The sequence below is a fragment of the Phocoena phocoena genome, chromosome 16 (genome assembly GCF_963924675.1).
Source record: "Phocoena phocoena chromosome 16, mPhoPho1.1, whole genome shotgun sequence".
Classification (NCBI taxonomy): Eukaryota; Metazoa; Chordata; class Mammalia; order Artiodactyla; family Phocoenidae; genus Phocoena; species Phocoena phocoena.
The window spans coordinates 13397087-13420529 of record NC_089234.1 but is presented as its reverse complement, the minus strand read 5'-3'; the positions used below and the strand labels follow the sequence as shown (position 1 = coordinate 13420529).

The following is a 23443-nucleotide window of genomic DNA, read 5'->3' as shown; positions in this document are numbered from 1 at the left end:
GACTTACGGCTCCTGGCAGGTATAATGGGAATACTGCAGACTGCTGCTGCTCCTTCCTATCGCCTGGAATTTTCAGTTTAGAATGCCAGGCCTTCTAGGGAAGGCACCTGGCAGTGGCACCAAATTACTGGTTGGTTGATAGTGGGTGGTACTATATGTAGTTTTCAAACTACTAATCCTTAGAAACAGGGTAAGACTATCTTCTCTTTATGAAACAGTAAGTTAATATATCTGCACTTTGCTCTCTTTTAGGCTATCCTCATGGATCACAACTGCCCCATTAAGACAAAAATGTATACTCAGAATAATATCCAGTCGTATCCGATAGGTGAGGATGAAGAATCTGAAAGTGACTGAGACCCTCAGAAGTCATCCAAGTATCTAATTGTATAAAACAGTGTTTCCAGTGAAATGACTCATCCAGAACTGTCTTAGTGATACCACTCATCCCTGGTGAAAGAGTAAAACAACCAAAGGTTTTCTTTTCCATGGTTATGATCGATTGCCAACAGCCTTATAAAGAAAAAGCAGCTTTTCTAGGGGTTTGTATAAATAGTGTTGAAAACTTTATTTTATGTATTTGATTTTATTAAATATTATACAATATATTTTGACGAAATAGTGTAAATCTATAAATATTTGAATCCAAATCCAATATAATTTTTTAACTTACATTCACGAACACCTGGGCAAAAAGGTCTTATATATTTTCTGAATATTGGTAATGAGTGTTTAAAGCACGCATTATCTCCGAGACACTTCCAATAATGAGGAACTAGAAGGAAGTCTGAAAAACAGAATCAAGTAAGACGGCATATATTATATAGTGACACTGAATGTTGAGTTACTGAACTTGTAATTACAGTTGACCTTGAACAACACAGGGTTTGGGGGTGCCGATGACCCATGCAGTCGAAAACCTGCGTACAACTTTACAGTCAGCCCTTCGTATCCATGGTTTCACATCTCTGGATTCAATCAACCACAGACCATGTAGTACTGCAGTCTGTATTTATTGAAAAAATTCTGCATATAAGTGGACCCGTGCAGTTCAAACCGTGTTGTTCAAGGGTCAACTGTACTGTCAATATATTCATGAGTTAAAAGCTAGTTTTCTCAGATGCAGAAGAACTTGAGCCAGTCATCTTTCGGATTTATCCGTGAATCTCAGCGGGCATTAGTTTTCTATGTAATCACCTACCTGGAAACAGATGGTTGTAAATTATATGTTTACATGTCATGTGGTTGGCAACAAACATAAAAGCCAATAAGGGTAAAATAGTAAATGTTCTGAAGGCAGAGAAAAGCACCCAAAAGTATAGTTATAAACAACTAGAAGCTTTCCCTTTCAGATATATACTTGTCTTACCAGATGACAGAAAATTGAGGATAGATACACCTTATACTGTCAGGGTTGTTTAAGCATGATGAGATATATCAACACCTAGCTCAGGTTTTAGAAAAGAAATTTAAAAGGCTAATAGCTGCTGTGATGTGAAAAAATCAGACTACAATTATCTTTGAGCTGGAGGTCATCCAAGTGTTTTCTAGGGATCTACTAATTTTGAGTTGTTTGAAACTATTATTTTTTAGACTTCTGAACGTTGTTCACATCAATGTGAAAACAAATTTTACATGAAGATGAAGAAGGAATGAAATTGTCTTGAATCGTGTTAGGAAAACAGGTAAAAATAACAGGGTGGTCAGGGCACACCCCCTTTCACAGGCAGGAAAAAAACCCAAACATCTAAGAATGTCTGTAATACTGTATCACCTAGTGCTGTGTGTGATGTAGTTTTTCTAAGCATGACATTGATGTGCCTTTTCGATGTGACAGCAAGTACTGTGTTAGTGAACATTGTTAGTTTACATCGAGTTTTGTATGAGATATGAAGATAGTGTGGAATGTCTCAAATAACACTTGTTCATTCTGTAGTTCTGTAATCATAAACAAAAACTACTTAATGTCAGTTCTTTGTTAAGCTAAAATTGTGCTCCTGTTAACTTGGAAGGACCCCTCAACCTTATAATTCTCTAAGAAAGTAGCTAATAACTTCCCATTTTCTTTATGAAGCTTTTTTTGTGGGGCTTTGAGCTGAAGTCTGGTCTTCAAGTGCATGTACTGGAAGCAAACAAGCGTCCTACTCGTGTATTTGCGTTGGGCGACTTACACAAGGACTCTGCTTTGCTGGAGGCACTTCTATGGCTAAAGTAAAAAGGCAGGACTGTTCTCTACTTCTGGAGGGGAGAGCCTTAAAAAAGAAATGTGCTGCAAATCAATTCTCTGGCGGGGTTTGTGGTTCTCCTCACTCCCAATACCATGTAACTTATCCCTCTTTTATTTTTGCCTGCAAGGTTTCAGTCTCTTCAAGAATGACTGGCAGCCATGTCTGCTGGTGATCCCTAGAGATCATATAAAAGATACATATTTTTCAGAACTGTTTTGAGAGCAAAAGGTATCAGTCGTTATCTGAAGGAGAAAAAAATTGTAAGGTCTTTTATATGACCAGTATTCTGGGATTGGCAAGACTATGGAAAGAAAAGCTTTTTTTTTTTTTTTTCATGTGTGTATCAGAACAAAGAACACACAGCTCTCTGAACATTTATTTTTTGAGCAGAGGTGTTTTTTATGTTTGTACCTGGCAAAACAGATACAAAAAGCTTAATGAGGTAGTGATGAATATTCAATTCTTTTGACTGCTAAGTGTATCCACGTACGTCATGTTTTAGCTAGTTTACTTAATAAATCTTCTGAACACTACCGTGCCTGTTGTATTCCTTTGTTAACCAGATATTATCATTGGAATAAAATATGTAAGAAGGTACTGTTTTAACTGTGGGTATTCAATTAAAAACTAAACTATTCTTCTTTGCTTGCAGGCATCAGGTAAAATCTACTCCAGACTAGTTTGAACCATACTTTTTGGCTTTGCAAAATTTGTTTTAATTTGAAGTATGTAACTAGCCACATGGTGTCAGTGTGGAACCAACCAGTAAGTTATCCTTGCATCTCTGAAGTTATATTGTTTTCCTGATGGCTACGAACAAATAACTATATCTGATGAAAATAACCATGATATGCAGCCACTTGACACAGTAGGTCCACGGCCCCTGGAAGTTCCGTAAAACTTAGGGTGCGCATGTGTGCACCTCTCAGGGGTGAGAATCCATGGTTTTAAACAGATCTTAAAATGGATCCATGGCTTAAAAAGGCTTAAGGGACCCTCCCCCAACCCTGTTTTTAAAGGAAAGCTGTTATGTCTCAATTTAGAAATAAACTCAACACATTTTAAAATTAAAGTGATTTTAAATTTATTCACTTTTAGGGGACTTGAGATTTTATTATCTTACTATTAGTAAGAGCCAAATACCTTCAAACTGCCTTTCAAAAAATTCAAAAATACTTAAATTTAGAATTGACAGTACCTTCAAATTTTTAGCATGTGTTTTCTCCTCTTAAATTCACAAAATGGCCACATAGTATTTTAACTAGTTCTGATACTGAAGAGTGTAAGGTCTGATACTAAGAAATGTAGCATATGAATTGATTCTAAATGCTAAAATGTTGCTCAGCTTGACTGTCTAACCTAATAATTCATCTAAATACCAATGTAGCAAATACACTTTAGTCCAATTACTATTAGATAGCAGAGGCAAATCCATAAATCTGATTTTCACAGCATAAAAAAATAGTAAAACCAAAATTTAATGCTTTTAGACAATTTTCAGAATAGCAATTTTGTTTAGCAAAAGCGGACTTTGTTAAACTTATCTTCATGGCCCAATTATACCAGGCAATAATTCCAGAGATGCAGCAGTCACCTTTTTTTAGATGACATCAAATGAAGATATTCTTGTTTTCTGTGGTAGTTTTTATTTAATATTATTTTTTAGCTATTGATAACATAGCATGGCAGAAAGATGACATCAGGAATGTGATATAACACAACTGTTTTCACTGAAGCCTTATACCTTACTATTCCTTAGGCTATTGGTGTGTCCCACCGCCCGCCCCCCCTTGCACGAAACTACAACTGTGATGCCTCTACTGCCTCTCCCAGTAAATAGAAAAATATTGCATTACATTGAAGGTATACTTTACAAATATCATTAGCAGCATTACTGAGCTTTCCATAATTGTGGTTCTACAGAGTTAAATACTTTTAAAACATGAGTTGATTTTTATGAAACCAAAGTTTTGCATTATTTCTACAGCTCTTTCAAATGCATCAGTTTCAGCAGCATGCTTGGATGTCACTAAAACTTCATGGTATAATCCAAAACCACCAGCCACTTACTCTGCCTTCCAGGTTGTCAGTGGTAAGTGATTTTTTATGATAAGATGACAGTTGGTTATTACATTGGGAAGATTGTTTCAAGCTATTGTTACAGAACAACATTTTAGCTTTCAGTGAATTTGGTGTATAAAGACTTCTACAGCAGTGTTAAAATGCAAGCATGTTTAAACAAAAATGGGGGGTATACACAGATATATTTTTGTTATAAACTTGGCAAAGAAAGGTATTTAGTTTCCTAATATTTTACTTAATAATAAAATAGGAAGAATGAGAACTGGCTATTGATTTTAAAAGTGGAATGGCTTTCCTACCCATAAAAATGTTTTTATCATCCATATAACCCTTTTATTTCAATAGCTTGTTACTGTTCAGAAAACTTTTGCAGTTATGCTGTTGTTTTCCTCACAACAGTCCTGTGAGGTAGAATAAATTTTGTTTATTCCTACTTTACAGCTGGGGAGCCTGCAGCATGGAGCCCTTTCGTGGCTTGCCTATGGTTACACAGTTCACTAATGGCCAACAGAAGAGCTTGAACTTAAACTCTTGTATGGAGTCCTGGGTTACAGACCTGGGCTAGAATCCTTACTATTATACTATGCCTTTTCCTGACAGCCATAAAAACTGTCACCATCTAGTTTTAAATTCATGTCAGTTTCACTATATAGCAATTATCATAGTGGTTACCTACAAAAGGGAAAAACATGTACATATCTATTTTATAGACATATAAAAGGCCAAAACTTTTATGGTATACCAACAGAGGTCATGCTCACATGTTTTCCCTCAGTTGTGTGTTATTGGGATCCACACGGTGGCCTGAGTATCAGACTAGACCTTCATTTTAAGAGAAATGGTTCCAATTCCTATGTATCGATGCTGTGTAATTTTTTTTTTAATAAGACAGTCTGAACTACAGAAGCATTCAGAATGATCAGCCTGTAGGATGATACATAGGATAAGCCTGTAGGATGTCAGACAAAGCAATAAATCTATTTTGCATGATTCCTCTCCCTTACAGCATTCTCATGCATGACTATTTTTCTAAAACAAAATAGCCAAACCAGATATCAACAAGGTCATTTTAAGAACAGTCCTCTGAAACTTCAAATATCTACATGCTTTATTTCCTATGGGAGAACTGAAGATGAAACATAATCATAAATGTTTAGTGCTTCCATTTGAAAGGCAAGTGTCAACATTTTGAAAGATTATATTTCAAAATCCTGCTGGTTACTGTTTTTTGTTTGTTTTAGTAATCTGGTCATCCTCTCAAAATTCTTGACCAACTGCATTCTGTATTTATTCCCTGTTGCATTTTGTTTTTCAATGCAGGCTCTTCAAATTAATCACTGTATTCGCACTAAAACTGCACATAAGCTTTAGAAAAAAATTTCACAAAAGCATAAAAAACAAGCAATATATGTAAAACTTTTTTTTTTTTTTTACTAAATCAGCATAACTAACTAAAGCTGTGGCTTTCATGTTACATTTGGCAAAATCAAAACAAAAAGCACTCCCCCAAACGCCAAAATAACAAAAATCTCAAGCAAGTAGATATGACAAACTTCATAACACAAAGTATGATTCAAAACCTGTTCCCTCAATGATTGCTGTTGTCAATTTGGGCATGCAGCAAATTTGTTGTTATAACTGTGATGGAAATGAAAATATTTCAAGAATCTGGACAGTATCCTATTTAACACTAATTCAAAAACTAGGAAGAGGAAGGGAAAAAAACCACAATGAGACATCACACCTACATAAACACGAAAAGTCAGCTTACATAATTAGAAAAAGGTAAAAATAAATTAGTAAAAATAAATTCCCAGTATAAACCCAAAAAGCATAGCTATAAATGCAATCTGAAACAACCAATTTAGTGAGCTGATCATGTTTTTGCTGGAAAACCACCTTTTCCACTCTAGTTCTTACACAAGCAAATAACTGTGAAGAAGCAGGCCAAAGTGCATAATAAGAGGGTTTAAATGTGGTTGTATCTGTGGTACTTTAGATGCAACTTTTCCTCAATCACTAGAAAGTTTAAACAGACTGTTACACAGACTCAGATGGGCCAAATAAGTCATCTGATATGCTACTGAATGGCTGAGAGTCTATTAGTTGGGTTATTTCACTATCAAGGTCTTCTTCTGTATCATCTGTGTACTTGCTTATTTTTTTGGAGTGCTGGTCTAAGGACAGACTTTCTAAAGATTCAATGTCTTCAATGCCTGCTCTGTAGTGGATCATAAGAAGTGTTAGAGCTTGCAGTCTTTCACCTGATTTAGCCAAAGCAGCAGAAAGAAGTGATTTTTTCCTTGTATCTGTTGTCTCTTTTTCTTCTCTAACAAGGGAATTATTATGTTCCAACTCCTGATCAATTTCATTCTGCAGTTTATCTAGCATGAACTCTAGTTTCTGGATCCTCTCCTCTGTAGGCAACCCCCTGTACAGATCACGACCAATTTCTTTAACTGCAATGAAAACGCTGTCATCCAGACCACCCTCCTTTCTCACTAATTTTATTCCTGTGTTGTTGCCCCGTTTAGAAGGGCTGTTTGGGCCACAGATCTCTGTGTCACTGCCTTCGTTGTCTGATGTGTTGGGTGTGTGTTTTGGTGAAGGTTCTACTAGATCAGTCCCTGGCTCAGAAAGGCGAGTTTTAGATACTTGACGCAGATTTAACAAACGAGAGCTCGTATTGATAATATGTCTTGTCAAACCTGTCATTCTGTTGACTGACTTCCCAGCTTCAGCATCAACACGAGGGGGCAGGCCTAAGAGGGTTTCTTGTCCTTCCAGCCTGAGATTTTTCAGGGCCCGGTCTAGCCGTTGATCAGTTGCTCCACAAAGAGGAGTCTCGGCTAGACACTTTTCCTGACATTTTTTATGGCAAACATAAGCACAGAACATACACTGGGAAGCAGCTTTAGTCCAAACTTTTTTCTTACAGTAATCACACCAAGTTGGGTTCTGGAACTGAGTATCCTGGAAACTATGTTTATTTTCTGTTAAACCCATCTGTCCAACAAAGTGCTCCTCTTTAGGAAGGGCAGAAACCTCTTCGACCAAATGGAGTTCTTTTTCTTTCTCTAAGTCAGTAACTACATGGTGGTCTGGCTCTCCTTCTTTCAGATATTTGAAGTGAACAGTAATATCACCGAAACAAAATTTGTCATTGAACCCCTTCTGCATGCTCAGATTACGTAGCGCGGTTCTCGTGACCATGGCCTTAGGTGATGGGGCTTCCAGTCTGAATTTGGAAAGGTATTCCATGTTCGATGTAGCTAAGCATCCTAAAGCCACCTCTTCAAGTTTTAAGCTGACGTGCCCCAAACAGATGAGACCCCCTAATTTGAAAGGATCCCTGCACCACAGTGCGATGTTTAAGTACCTGTGGCAGGCTTCTATGTCGAAGAGACAGCTGGCTCTGGTTCTTGTCCATTTTCCGAGCTTATTACGATAAAGAATTTCTGATGACTCCCACGTTTGATGGTCATCTGAACTGTCCGTAGGCGGGCAGGAGCTTTCTGAAGTCAAATCTTTTGCCACTTCTTGCTTTGCTGGAGACTGCTTGGCTGCAGCCGCTTCTTCGACGTGATCCAGGTTTTTCGCTGGCTTTTCAGCAGGTTTATCTGCAGCAGGCGGCGGCAGCACCTTCTCTGGCTTTTCAACGAGAATATCTGGTTCTGCCTGATTTGGGGCATCAGCAGAAGGTAAAGGAACTTTGACTTGTGGTCGTGGTGGCACAGGTGGTTTGAAAGTGGATCCTTGGGTGGGTTTTGACACTTGTGCTGGTTCTGTTATCTCGGAAGATTTTAGGGCCAAGGGCTTATTTCCTTCTTTGGATGGAAGTTTTGGGGGTGGTGGGTAACTTCCTACAACTAATTTACGGTTTAAAACTGGTGATATAGTTCCAAGGGGTTTAACAGAAAGTGTTGTTGGAGTACGTTTGGGACTGTGACTTAATGACTGTGCCTCATCCTTGACCTCAGTTTGTGCTCTCACATCACTTGCTAAGTCTTCAAATTCAGAATCCAGGTCTCTGTTTTCAGCATCTACTGCCAACCCACTTGTTTCCTCTTCATAGTTTGGCTGGCATGGGCCCGACAGAAAGTTGTCTTCCAACTGTCCAAAGTTATCTTGCAGCACTGCACCCTGGTTACTCTGGCCAACAGGCCTTTCATAATATACCAGGACTCGGTCACCAGCCTGCTTGATAAGCTTCAACACTTGCAGTGTAGATGTGATTTTCACACCTGTTTTAAGATATTAAAAGGGAAACATGTAAATTACTGCAGTAAAAATTACCTAAATTCACTAAGTGTAATTGCCATTAATTCATGATTACTTAACTAATGGAAAAGTAACAGTGAAACCTCTAAAATATCTTACGGGTTTATGGATACATCAGTGTACTGATTCTTAAACCCTGACTGCTCCGATGTCCTGGAAATGTTTACCTTTTCAAACCAAATGATGACATGAAAATCCTGAGGAGGGTGTCAAGCTGTTAACTCCTAATTGTTTACCATTCCTTCCTAGGTTTAAAAGACATTATTCCTCAGTTTGAACTGAAGTGAGCGGAGTGAGACCTATTGAAAAGGATTTTATTAACGGTTAAATCAGGCTTAAAATGATGGGAAACTGTGATTATATTAAGGGAAATTGTAAAATGCATCAGGGATTACAAGTTGTATGGTGAATGATTCAAATTAAGAGACCAATGCTTGAAATAAACTTAGCAAAATATTGGGTTGGCCAAAAATTTTGTTGTTAGTGAATACACTGTTCAATGAAAGTCTTGGTGAAAATGAAAAATGTCTTTTATTTTCACTTAAAACTGAACAAACTTTTTGGCCACCCCAATACTGTTATGAATAGTGGACTCTTACAGATTCTTTTCATTAGCCCTACCCATCAAACTAGTCTTTTTCAGGACCAGAAAGAATAAGGAAGGCATAATAGGAAGGCTTTAAAGTTAAACAAGTTGTTTACTATCTGTATCTATATCAACAATATCTTAAGTTTTCATTTTATTTTCGAATAGGTGCTACACCAATTAGTTCAAAATTCAAGAAGTATAGAAAGATGTACAGTGAAAAATCTCCCTTCCACCTCTATCTCCCAGATGTATTGTCCCTTTCCTGAGGCAATCAAAGCTTCTGATGTATTCTTCTAGGGATATTCTAGGTGTATCTTTTAAAGGCTCTATTTTTTCCCTACCCTCTCCAAAACAGTACTTACCTAAGCCAACCCTTTCTGTAGGAGTTACAGAAAGGTGAGAAGGGGTCTTTGCTTTCCAAAGGTCTTAAGGCCATCCTAAATAAATCAAAGTAAATCAGCCCCATCTAATAACCTGACTTCAGAGTTCCTCAACCTCTATATTCTCCTACTTTGGCTGCCCAGGCAAGACCATGCTTTAGACCTGGTCATCACTTGGAAGTTTTCCACATCAAAGGTCTTTTACTTGGAGATTAACCTCTGATCACAATCTCCTATTTCCACCTCTAACAATCCTGTCTGCTAACTGAGTCTGTTTTGAGGTCGTTTCCATGTCCAGTCATTCCTCCTTTGCTCTCGTGGTCCAGCTGGTCTCCTGATACCACTTGCTTTTCTCCCCAACCTCAGTTCAAAACTTCAGTGGTGTTCACATCAAGCTTTTTTATTCTTTTGCCCCAGCCCTTTCCTCTTCTACCATCTACCTGTCTTTCTGATCCCCAGCTTTGCTAGCCCCTTATCTCCCTTTCCTGCTCCTGAGCTTATCACCTGGATACAACTCCCGAGTTATACCATCTGTCTGCAGCAAGGCTTTCAGTGCTGCTTTAGCTAAACAACTAAGTCTCCAAACACCAGCTTCAAACCTTTCTTATTCCCCTGAAACCCACCCTTCCTACTCTCTTTTATTCTGTAGATGACATCACCTTATATACTGAAGATCAGTAAGAAGCCACCTCTCCTCCCTGCCAGTCATTTTCAGGATTAAGCCATCTTAGAGGAGGAAGTATCCCTTGTACTTTGGATCCTACTCCCTATCCCCTTCAGGACTCTGCTCTATCAATTATCCTTGCTAAAATCTTAATTCCCGTCCTTCTTCTCCTTTAACACCTTGTTTTCCTTGGTTTTCACAACACTGTACTAATTTGGCTCTGATCATCTCTGCTTTCTTTTTTTCCCCACCTATATCTGTCCCTTGTATGCAAATGTTCCCATGTTTTTTTCATTAGTTTCTCTGCCTTTTTGTTTTCTCCCTAGATTACACCCATTTCAGTAGTTTCAACTATCAACTTTTTCTTTGGTTGGCGTCCCCTCTTCTTCACTCTAGTCGTACATTCCTAGCTACTTCTGGATATCACCACCTGGATGTTTCGTTGATACTACAAATTCAGTGAAGTTAAAATCTCTCTTTGACCTTCTCATCTTCCTATTCTCACTACTATGTGAATCAATTTGCCACCCTCCCAGTTAACCCGATCTGAATCATGGAGATGGCTGACTCCCTAGATAGATTCAGTCTGCTGTCAATCCTATTAGAGTTCCAGTCCATTTTCATTCCTCCTCCTTTCAGATCCTCCTGACCACTGGCTTGCACTATAGTAATAAACAGCTTTTTACTATGATCCCTCACTTAGATCTTCCCTATTTTAATCACCAAACATATATTGCTCCCCAGTTTTCCTAAAACACTGGCTCAAAAACCTTTAGCCTACAAACTCATACTGAATTTCAGAGCTTTCTCGTATGACTTCATGATTCATCCAGCCTTAATTTCTTCTGCTTCCCTTTAACCACACTATGAACCAGCAAAACTGTAGTTTGACATAAATAAAAATTAAGTCCATCTAATGATCTGAGGTAGGCAAAAAACTTCAGCTCAATCTAAACTCATTCTTTGTGACTTAACATCTGCCTCTTGGGACTGAGGCAGTTAATAATCCAAATATGGATTATTTTTCTTTTGGAATATTTCAAATATACTCAAAAGCAGAGGAAATAGTAAAATGAACTCCATCATTGAGCTTAAATATAACAAACATTTTGCCAATCTTATTTCAATTATCACCAATCCCGTTACTAAATGTTTTTTTTTTTTTTTTTTTTTTGCGGTACGCGGGCCTCTCACTGTTGTGGCCTCTCCCGTTGCGGAGCACAGGCTCCGGACGCACAGGCTCAGCGGCCATGGCTCACGGGCCCAGCCGCTCCACGGCATGTGGGATCTTCCCGGACCGGGGCACGAACCCGTGTCCCCTGCATCGGCAGGCAGACTCTCAACCACTGCGCCACCAGGGAAGCCCACTAAATGTTTTTAAAATGTTGTATACCCATACAAATAAAGTATAGCTATAAAAAAAAGAATGTGTATCATACCCTCCCCTTATCTCAATGAATATTATTATTTTTACAAATGTTAGACACAAAGAGATGACTTTTGCTTTTTCACCCTGCCTGTATTTATATTGCTTGGATTTATTTATTTTTGATAACAGATATTTACTACTTGTATAATTGAAAACAAAAACCTTTCATAAAAGGACGTAAAAAAGAAAACAATTTTATGCTGTAGGTAAAACCAAACAGGGTATATGTATACATATAAAAAATTCATACTGAATTATGATTTTTAGCTGAGGGATAACTGTTATGTTTATGTTAAATAACTACGTAACAGATAAGGTTTATTTTATAGCCTTATTATCCTAAGTGTCTATGAACCAGTATCATCATCTGGGAGCCTGTTAGAAATACAGAACCTGGAGCACCACCCCAGGTCTACTAAATCAGAATCCACATTTTAACACCATGCCTGGGTGATGGGAATACACAGAGTTTGAAAAGCACTGTTTTTGACACAATCAGAGGGATTTCCATGTGAAATATTGACTTAGTGGGGCTTCCAGGTATGCAATTAAATAATTTTCATTATTTTATTGTCATGATGGATATGAATTAAAGGTAGAGTTTCTTCAACATAGAACCAAAGACAACTGCTCCTTAATTTAGGCACTAATTTACCTTGTTATTTATTGTTTTAGCTGTGAGAGAATATTCCATGTTGCCTTTAAAAGCTCAATTGTAACCAACCATGGGCTCAAGAAATCTCTTGACAAGCCTAGAATGGGTGGGCCACGTACTACAAAGGTCTGAAAAGGTTTGGACTTTCCCCCCACTGACGTCCACAGTGAGTCTTTACTGCTTATTTATAAACACGCAAGCAAATAATCTGCCTAACAATAGAGAGATTTTGTTGTTATCAATCCAACTGATAGGAAGGCATGCAGGTGACATTTTTCTGCCCGTGACGGTGATTTGGGCTGCACGCTGAATGACAGTCTATTAACAAGCGGCTGCCCAGTCAGGAGCAGTAAGGGCCACGGGACAGTTCAGGTGCCCTTTTAGACAGGGAATCTCTCTCCTGTTAATTATCTAGTCCTGAGTGATGGGGGCAGTAGTGCTAACATTGTCAGTTTTAGGCTCAGAGTAGTAATGGTGGTGGCCACACAGAAAGATAACTGTTGACCTGCCCTTTCTTTCACATTCAATAAAAAAGAAAATAGAAGTAGGAGGAAAATGGTCTAAAGATGAAATATTTTCAAGATTTATAATTAGAACTAAAATGATGTGTTTCAAATTTTTTAAGGCTTCCTTCACACTTTTATTTATAGTATAGTTATTACTTTCTTTCCATTGTGAAAGTAACGTGCTTATAGAAATAAAGAAGGAAGAGGGACTTCCCTGGTGGCGCAGTGGTTAAGAATCCACCTGCCATTGCAGGGGACATGCCCAGGTTCGAGCCCTGGCCTGAGAAGATCTCACATGCCGTGGAGCAACTAAGCCCATGTGCCACAACTACTGAACCTGTGCTCTAGAGCCCATGAGCCACAACTACTGAGCCCGCGTGCCTAGAGCCCATGCTCCACGACAAGAGAAGCCACTGCAATGAGAAGACCATGCACCGCAATGAAGAGTAGACCCCGCTCGCTGCAACTAGAGAAAGCCCGCACGCAGCCATGGAGACCCAACACAGCCAAAAATAAAAAAAAATAATAAAAAAAAAGAAATAAAGAAGAGAGGAAAAACCCCCACATCTGTTCTCTGGTTTTCTTTGTAAATGTCAGGTATACTGCACATCAGCATAATTACCTCCAATAGCAATCAGTCGATCTCCCCGCTGAAGATCAGCAATTGCAGCAGGCGAGTTTGGGGCCACGGTCTCAATTATGACGTGCCCAGCATACCCGTCAGTTGACTGGACAAGACGAAGTGTAAGTCCGACACTTTGTAAATTCCCCTTTATTAATTCAACCTTTGATAAAGATAAAAAAATGAAAACAGATTCAATGGGTTCACAGTAGTGGAGTGAGAAAACACAACACATCGAGAGCACTACAGTTGATGCTGACTTTTATACCATGGTGATTATTATTACAGACTAATAAAGGAGGGAGGAAATCTTTTATTGTGACAATATAAATTAAGATATGCTCAGACTGCACATTTGTGCCATCGAACCTTTTAAATGATAAGGTGAACATAAATAGAAATCCTAAATATTTTTCCTACATCTGGTATAGCATGTGGCATGCACTCCCTAAACTCTGACATCATTACCAAAGATGATTTGGTTTTTAAGGTTTTATTACAGAAAATTTTAAAAATATACAAAAGCACAAAGAATAATTAAAATGAACCCTGTGGTAGGTTATAAAATATAGTAACAAATTCTTCTTGACTTGAATGCATGTCCCTTTGCAATTAATACTTTACCAGACCTGCTATTAGAGGTATACCTATTTCTCCATCCTTCTCTCAGCAACCAATATAACTAGAAAAAACAGACGAAGACATAGACGATCTGAACGTGATCAACCTTGACTTAAATGACATTTATAGAACACTATAACAATGCCAGAATACACATTCTTTTCAGGTACACATGGTAAGTCCACCAGGATGTGCTATGGTCATAAAACAAGCGTTGATACATTTAAAAAGACTGAAATCCAAGATACGTTCTTTGAATGGAATTAAATTAGCAATCAATTAACAGTAAGAAAACTAGAAAAACCCCAAACATTTGAAAAGTAAAACAACACACTTTAAGAAATTCATGGTCAAAGAAGAAATCAGAAGGGAAATTAAAAAATATTCTTGGGACTTCCCTGGTGGCGTGGTGGTTGAGAATCCACCTCCCAATGCAGGGGACACAGGTTTGAGCCCTGGTCTGGGAAGATTCCACATGCTGTGGAGCAACTAAGGCCATGTGCCACAACTACTGAGCTTGCGAGCCACAACTGCTGAGCCCGTGTGCTACAACTACTGAAGCCTGTGTGCCTAGAGCCTGTGCTCTGCAACAAGAGAAGCCACCACAATGAGAAGCCCCTGCACTGCAATGAAGAGTAGCCCCTGCTCGCCACAACTAGAGAAAGCCGGCGTGCAGCAACCAAGACCCAACACAGCCATAAAACAATAAATTTATATTAAAAAAAATATTCTGAGTGGAATGATGATGAAAATACAATCTATCAAAACTTGTGGGATGCAACTAAAACAGTGTTTAGAGGAAATTTATAGCTTTAAATACTTATATCAGGAAAAAAATTCTAAAATTAGTGATCTCAGTTCATTCCTTAAAGAACTAGAAACCCCAAAGTAGAAAGAAAGAAGAACAGAAATCAATGTAATAGAAAGTAAAACAACAAAGAAATCATGAAAGCTGATTCAATGAAATAGTCAATAAAACTGATAAGCCTCTAGGATAAACTGATAAAGAAAAATGTGTACTACCAAAATCAAAATAAGAGGAGAATATCACTACAGAATCTAGAGACATTAAGAGAATAGGCAACGTTATGCACAACTTTATGTCAATACATTTGACAACCCAGATGAAATGGAAAAATTTCCTTGAAAGATAACAAATGAGAAAAACTGACTAAAAAAATAGAAAATTTGAACACCCCTATATCAATTAAAAACATCAAATTCATAAACCTTTGCACAAAAAAAATCCCTCCAGGTCTAGTCTGCTTCATTATGAATTGTTGAAATAACAATCTTACTTGGAATCTTTTAGAAATAGAGAAGGAGGGTATGCTTCCTAAATCATGTGTTAAGGCCAATGTAACCCTAATTCCCAAACCCAGACAAGAAAGCAGAACTACAGACTAATATTTCTAATGTTCAAATATGGATGCAAAATTTCTTAACAAAATTTTAGGGAATTCAACCCAATAATATATGAAAAGGATAATAATCATAACCAAGTGGAGTTGATTCCAGGAATTCAAGGTTGATTCAAGCACCCAGGAGTCAATTAGTATAAGTCACCATATTAAGAAAAGAAAGGAGAAAACCATATAAATATTTTAATAGCCACAAAAAAAAAATCAACATCCATTTATGATAAAAGCCCCCAACAAAACAGAACTACAAGGGAACATCCTAAATCTGATTATAGGCATCTATAAAAATCTATAAGTAACATAATACTCAAGGGTGAAAGACCTGTTCTCTACCCAAGATCAGGAACAAAGCAAGGATTTCTGTTCTTACCACTTCAATTCATTATTATACTGGGGGGTACAGTTAGGGTCATGATGTAAGAAAAAGGGAAGACATAAAGAATGGAAAGGGAGAAGAAAAACGGTCTTTATTTGCATATAATATGACCCTATACGTGGATAATCCCAAGAAATCTACAAAACAACTTTTAGAACTAATAAGTGAAATTAGGTCACAGACTACAAGGTCAATATACAAAAGGCAAATATGTTTCTATATATTACCAACAAATAATTAGAAAATAAAGAAAGCAAATTAATTTGTAATAGCATAAAAATACTTAGGATTAAATTTTTAAAATTTATCTTTTATTGAGGTAACATTGGTTTATAACATTATATGTTTCACGTGTACATTACATTTCTGCTTCTGTATACACTACAGTGTGTGCTCATCACCAAAAATTTAGTTTCCATCTATCACCATACAACTAATCCCCTTTCTTTATCCATTTCACCACCACCTCTCCTCCCGGCCCCTTCCTCTCTGGTAACCACACTTTGTTCTCTATTATCAACATGTTTGTTTTTGTTTGGTTTGTTCATTTATTTTGTTTTTATTTGTTTATATTCCACAATATGAGTAAAATCATAAGGTCTTGTCTTTCTCTGACTTACTTCATTTACCACAATGCCCTCCATCCATGTTGTCACAAATGGCAAGATTTCATCGTTTTTCTCTTTTTATGGATAAGTGGTATTCCATTGTGTGTGTGTGTGTGTGTGTGTGTGTGTGTGTGTGTGTGTATATATATATATATATATATATATACACCACATCTTCTTTTAGGATTAAATTTATTTGAAGATGTACAAAACCTGTATGCTGAAAACTTCTGCAAAGGGAAATTAAAGAAGACCTAAATAAATGAAGAATGACACCATGTTCATGGATTGGAAAACGCATTATTGTTAAGAGGCCAGTTCCTCCCAAATTTATCTACAGATTCAAAGTAATCCCAGTAAAAATCTTTGCAGGACTTTGGAAAGGTAAAAGACCTAGAACAATCAAAGCCATCCTTAAATAGAACAAGGCTAAAGGACTTATACTACCTAATTTCAAGGCTTACTATATAATGTTAGCGTAATTAAGACAGTGTGGTATTAGCCTAAGGACAGATATTAGTTGTAGAAATTAACATCATCATTTCTTAAGATATCAAATTTTGGACAACGTGTTGACTTCCTATTATAATAGATAAGGATGACAGTCCATTCTCCTGCCCCCAAATTACAGTAGAGTTACATCATTATTTTTAGTTCCTCTGCATAACCTCTTTATAACTTTAATTAATATACCTATACCCCTATATTTCTTATTTCATCAACTACAGACAATATCTCTCTTGATACTAGGACTTCTATCTTTCCCTTCACTTCTCCCCTTTATACCTTCTACCTTCTAAACTCTACCATGAAAGTTGATAACTATTATATTAATTTTTAAACTATTTTTAAGCTATCAAGGTTGACTGAAAGTCATGTTTATAATATTGTGACTATATAAATATGATTTATTGAGAACCTGGACATCTTTACATTTTCTGTCTTGTATAGCCTTTTGCTTTTCTTGGAGGTTTTTCTTTCAACAACATAGCTTTCACTTTAAATGTAGGATTTATGTAAGTACTGCTTCTGCAATTAGCTCTTAAATTCACCTATCCATTTGTTTACATATTAAATTATTTAGCACTCAAAGTGAAGTTTTTCTTTACCCCTCCACCCTACTCCTGCCTAAAAAGAAGCCAGTTAAAATGTAGAAGGAATGAGCAGATTTGAAAAATCACCCAAAAGGAGAGAGAAACATTTAGATTTAAAAAAGAGAGAGAGAGAGAGAGAGAGAGAGAGAGAGAGAGAGAGACAAAGAAAGACTAAAGAGCTGGAACAACCGAATGTAATGTCTGAATCTTGGTAAGATCCTAGTTCAGGGGAAAAAAATCTACAAAAACATTTATGGGACACTGGGAGCATTTTAATATAGACTGAAACTTTGGTGAAATTAAGGAATTATTAATTTTCTTATGTGTGATAATGGTTATCGTAGTTATGTAAAATGTTCTATTTTTAGAAGATTCATACTGAAATGTTTAGAGGTGAAATATGACGTCTTCAACAATGTCTTTCTCAGATGCAGAGCTATGAAAAGTTTCAGCATCTATTATTATACTTATTAGTAAGACTCAGCACTACTAGTCAAAACAGGATACAAAAGGAAATTTAAAAGCCAATCTGCTGTGAATGAACTCAATATGCAGCTGAGGAAACAAGGCAAACATATTATGAAACAAACATCAATTCAGGGCATTAGAATATTTAAACTATCTTATATCGTTCAAACCTTAATTTACTTTTACAGGATCAAGACTGAGAAGCTAATTTTATGATCATATGACTTTAAAAACTCTCCCATTAGAAAAGACAAAGACGGTGACTGATGTCGACATTCAGTAAGAGAACAGCAGCCAGTTCAAACCCACTGGGAGAAGAATGGGCTCAAGCATGGTCTTTACTTCCAAAGAACAGAAATCATACCAATGGTGGTAAATATCTACCTTTTCACAATATTATGTTTTCATCCTGCTAGAAGGTTTCCTCTATGTTGTAGACTAAAGACATATCAAATGAAAGGAAAAGGAAGGGGCTGAAAAAAGGAATAGCAGAGAGAGAAAAAATTGTATTTCTTATGGACAAATAAAAGCATAGCGAAGAAAAAGTGAACATGGCACAATATTATATTTTCCTTTGGATTGCTGATCATGAACTCTTTATTAAAAAAAGAAAAGCAGGATGAAAATGTCTGATAACAAATACAGGAATAGATTATGGATGGGAGACCTTCAGTCAATTCTAACCATCATGTAATAACTTTTCCTTTCTCATAAAAAGCCAATTAGATGTTTTTAAGCCCACCAAAATCTGGGTACTCCCCTATTCCAAAAGATAAGCTATGATTAAGGAAAAATTAACATCTACAGAACTCATTTTGTCTGCAAAGAGAGAGAGGCTGACAGTGATTTAGTTTCTAGTTCCAGTTTGTTGCTAAGGCCTTGCTGTACTCCTACTAAAAGCTATGCAGACCCTAGCCCACACAACCACGAACAGTGACCCTGACACCTGACTGTGGCATGAAATACCGGAATCCTCAAAATAAGCACACCTTTTTTACTTAAGTGAGTTTTAGTAGGTATCTGTTTCAAACGGGTTCTGGCTTACCAGGCACCGTGTTAGAGACCACCATATACAATATCTCATTAAACTCAAAGTGCTGTATTTATTAACTACAAAGCTACAAATACATTATAAATGTAGGATGGAATCTGCCTGAGCCTAGCCAGGGGCCTCTGCCGCCCGCCCTTGCAGGGACTTAGCACCTGCAAGATGGGTCAGAGAAGGAGAGGAGCGCCTGGGCCAGTGCTATACCAGCAGCTCCTCCTGACACCAGAGGCTGCCTCTTCTGCAGATAGGGGCCTGTCCAGGAGGTGATGGGGGCTCGGGGCTTCAGAAGTGTGGTGCTATCCTCACCATCGTCCTACAGAGTAAAACCAAGTCCCCCTAAAACAGAGTTCCCTTACTGAGTTTACAGTTTTTCTATCTAAAATTTTATTTCCTTTCTTTGTCACCTCTTACCCCAATCCTGTGCTAACTGAACATTAATCAACTAGAGTCAGATGGCTAAGATTACTATTGTTAACATCATTAATCTACCAAAATTGCTGCTGTAGATATCATCAACATACAAACTCAAGTTGTTTCTCCAGCACAAGACGAGCTAACAGACCCCTGAACCATGGACCACCTGGCCTGAGAATCATAAAACAAAGACATCCTGACTCCTTAAACTATGATAAAGAAATGTCACATAGGACTTCCCTGGTGGCACAGTGGTTAAGAATCCTCCTGCCAATGCAGGGGACACGGGTTTGAGCCATGGTCGGGGAAAATCCCACATGCCATGGAGCAGCTAAGTCCGTGTGCCACAACCTGTGCTCTAGAGCCCGCGAGCCACAACTACTGAGCCCGTGTGCCACAACTACTGAAGCCTGCGCGCCTAGAGCCCGTGCTCTGCAACAAGAGAAGCCACCGCAATGAGAAGCCCGCACACCGCAAGGAAGAGTAGCCCCCTGCTCACTGCAACTAGAGAAAGCCCGTGCACAGCAATGAAGACCTAACAGAGCCAAAAATTAAAAAAAAAAAAAAAAAAAAATGTCACATACAGTATGGGATTAAGAGATACAAACTACTGTACACAAAATAGATAAGCAACAAAGATTTACTGTATAGCACAGGGAACTATATTCAATATCTTGCAATAACCTATAATGGAAAATAATCTGAAAAAATACATACATAAAACTGAATCACTGTGCTGTACATCTGAAACTAACACAATACTGTAAATCAACTATATTTCAATTACAAAAAAAGAAAAAAAAAGAAATGTCACATAGAGTAACCTAGTGGTTACCAGTGGGGAGAGGGAAGAGGGAAGGGGCAAGATAGGGGTAGGCAGTTAAAAGCAACAAACTACTATGTACAAAATAAATAAGCTACAAAGATAAATTGTACAGCACAAGGAATATAGTCAATATTTTACAATAACTATAAATGGAATATAACCTATAAAATTATGAATCACTATGTTGTACACCTGAAACTTATATAATACTGTATATCAACTATCTCTCAATTAAAAAAAATCACATATTAATAAAAAAGAAATGGCACAAGTAGATGATTAATCCCAGCCTCTTTGTTCTTCCCCTTTAAAAAAGTCCCTCAATCAAGTCCAAATTGGAGTGGATCTGAGACTTGTTTCCCACTCTCTTGCTTGGTACCCTGCAAATAAACCCTTACTTTGATTCAAACACATGCTGTTAGTGTTGGGCTTTCACCTCCTTCTGCACCTTTACATTATGGACCAGGAATGGTTTTCCCATTATGGAATGGGAACGGTTATCTGCATCTAAAAGCCTACTGTTAAAAAGTTCAGCTTTATACACCTGTTGTGTACGTATGTGTACAGGTTACTGTGTCACTCGCCCTTTCCTGTCCCCCTGCTCTACTAAAAAAGCTAGGAAACAGTCCTCATAGTCCACATAAGCCCTTGCTCCACAACAAGAGGACCCCCCAGGCTGGCAGCTCCAGGTCCTGGCGTGTTAGCGACAGAGGTCTCTGAAGGGTGCAGGCCCAGGCACCTCCAAACTCATAAGCTGTGTCCCCAGGCTTGGGCTGCTGTCCCTACTCCCAGGAGCAGTGCGGTGGGCTTTGGAGAGTCTGGGAGGAGTGGAGAACTGTTGGAGGCCATCCTTGCTGGGCCAGGAGCACACCCCTGCTCCCTGCCCTTGTAGCACCCTCCATGTGCTAAATAAAATGGGCTTTATTATCTGCAACTCATATTTTAGTAGTTGATTATACTCTGAACTGTTATGAAGAAATTCTTTAATATTGTTGTCAACATAGATAAATAATCAATAAACCAATCTATCATAGGAATAGAAAAAAAAATGTAGGCTGTAAAGTGCTTTCTCTGTGGCTTAGCCTGTGTCGATTGGCCTGAATTTAGTTGAAACCAAAAGATAAACTTCTATTGGAAGAGAAATACTATTTCTAGTATTTTTTTGCATGACATACCAAAAAAAAGTTTATCAATTGTCAAGAATTGCTGACACATACTAAACAGCAATTACATGAGCTTAATCACTAGTCAACACATACAAGATTGCAGACAGCCTGCATTTAACTTCACCAATCATGTTAGACACAGGTTAAAAAATTCTAGCTGCATGTGTACCTATCTGGTGCAGAGCAATTTAGTGAAAACAACAAGATAGCCTTTAAGAGCTCTCACACTCTGAAATCCTTTTAGCCTTCCCTGGACCCAGCTGGGATGCCTTATTTTCACCTTGGTGGGGGGCAGGGTGGGGAACAACACTGATTTTTTAATCCCTTCCTAACATGGACATAATTTTTTTTAACATCTTTATTGGGGTATAATTGCTTTACAATGGTGTGTTAGTTTCTGCTTTATAACAAAGTGAATCAGTTATACATATACATATGTTCCCATATGTCTTCCCTCTTGCGTCTCCCTCCCTATCCCACCCCTCCAGACTGTCACAAAGCACCGAGCCAATATCCCTGTGCCATGCGGCTGCTTCCCACTAGCTATCTACCTTACGTTTGTTAGTGTGTATATGTCCACTCTCTCTCGTCCTGTCACAGCTCACCCTTCCCCCTCCCCATATCCTCAAGTCCGTTCTCCAGTAGGTCTGCGTCTTTATTCCTGTCTTACGCCTAGGTTCTTCATGACATTTTTTTTCTTAAATTCCACATATATGTTAGCATACGGTTATTTGTCTTTTTCTTTCTGACTTACTTCACTCTGTATGACAGACTCTAGGTCCATCCACCTCATTACAAATAGCTCAATTTCGTTTCTTTTTATGGCTGAGTAATATTCCGTTGTTTATATGTGCCACATCTTTATCCATTCATCCAATGATGGATGCTTAGGTTGTTTCCATCTCCGGGCTATTGTAAATAGTGCTGCAGTGAACATTTTGGTACATGACTCTTTTTGAATTTTGGTATTCTCAGGGTATATGCCCAGTAGTGGGATTGCTGGGTCATATGGTAGTTCTATTTGTAGTTTTTTAAGGAACCTCCATACTGTTCTCCATAGTGGCTGTACCAATTCACATTCCCACCAGCAGTGCAAGAGTGTTCCCTTTTCTCCACACCCTCTCCAGCATTTATTGTTTCTAGATTTTTTGATGATGGCCATTCTGACTGGTGTGAGATGATATCTCATTGTAGTTTTGATTTGCATTTCTCTAATGATTAATGATGTTGAGCATTCTTTCATGTGTTTGTTGGCAGTCTGTATATCTTCTTTGGAGAAATGTCTATTTAGGTCTTCTGCCCATTTTTGGATTGGGTTGTTTGTTTTTTTGTTATTGAGCTGCATGAGCTGCTTGTAAATTTTGGAGATTAATCCTTTGTCAATTGCTTCATTTGCAAATATTTTCTCCCATTTTGAGGATGGTCATTTGGTCTCGTTTATGGTTTCCTTTGCTGTGCAAAAGCTTTGAAGTTTCATTAGCTCCCATTTGTTTATTTTTCTTTTCATTTCCATTACTCTAGTAGGTGGGTCAGAAAGGATCTTGCTGTGATTTATGTCATAGAGTGTTCTACCTATGTTTTCCTCTAAGAGTTTGATAGTTTCTGGCCTTACATTTAGGTCTTTAATCCATTTTGAGCTTATTTTTGTGTATGGTGTTAGGAAATTATCTAATCTCATACTTTTACATGTACCTGTCCAGTTTTCCCAGCACCACTTATTGAAGAGGCTGTCCTTTCTCCACGGTACATTCCTGCCACCTTTATCAAAGATAAGGTGTCCATATGTGCGTGGGTTTATCTCTGGGCTTTCTATCCTGTTCCATTGATCTATCTTTCTGTTTTTGTGCCAGTACCATACTGTCTTGATTACTGTAGCTTTGTAGTATAGTCTGAAGTCAGGGAGCCTGATTCCTCCAGCTCCTTTTTTCGTTGTCAAGATTGCTTTGGCTATTCGGGGTCTTTTGT

At 37.9% G+C, this 23443-nt stretch overlaps 2 protein-coding genes across 2 annotated transcripts in view; one reads left to right on the top strand and one right to left on the bottom strand.

Annotated features, from left to right (window-relative positions):
• Positions 1–1495, top strand: part of SLC18A2 (solute carrier family 18 member A2) — a 34786-nt gene extending 33291 nt beyond the window's left edge. Inside the window, exon 16 of the mRNA XM_065894981.1 lies at positions 253–1495. Coding sequence (XP_065751053.1) covers positions 253–357 — 105 coding nt within the window. The 3' untranslated portion in view covers positions 358–1495. The remainder of the gene's footprint in view (positions 1–252) is intronic.
• A 4054-nt stretch (positions 1496–5549) lies between these two features.
• PDZD8 (PDZ domain containing 8) overlaps positions 5550–23443 on the bottom strand; it is a 91460-nt gene continuing 73566 nt past the window's right edge. The window contains exons 4-5 of the mRNA XM_065894627.1: positions 13437–13599; positions 5550–8554 (exon numbers count right to left, since the gene is read on the bottom strand). Coding sequence (XP_065750699.1) covers positions 6351–8554; positions 13437–13599 — 2367 coding nt within the window. The 3' untranslated portion in view covers positions 5550–6350. The remainder of the gene's footprint in view (positions 8555–13436; positions 13600–23443) is intronic.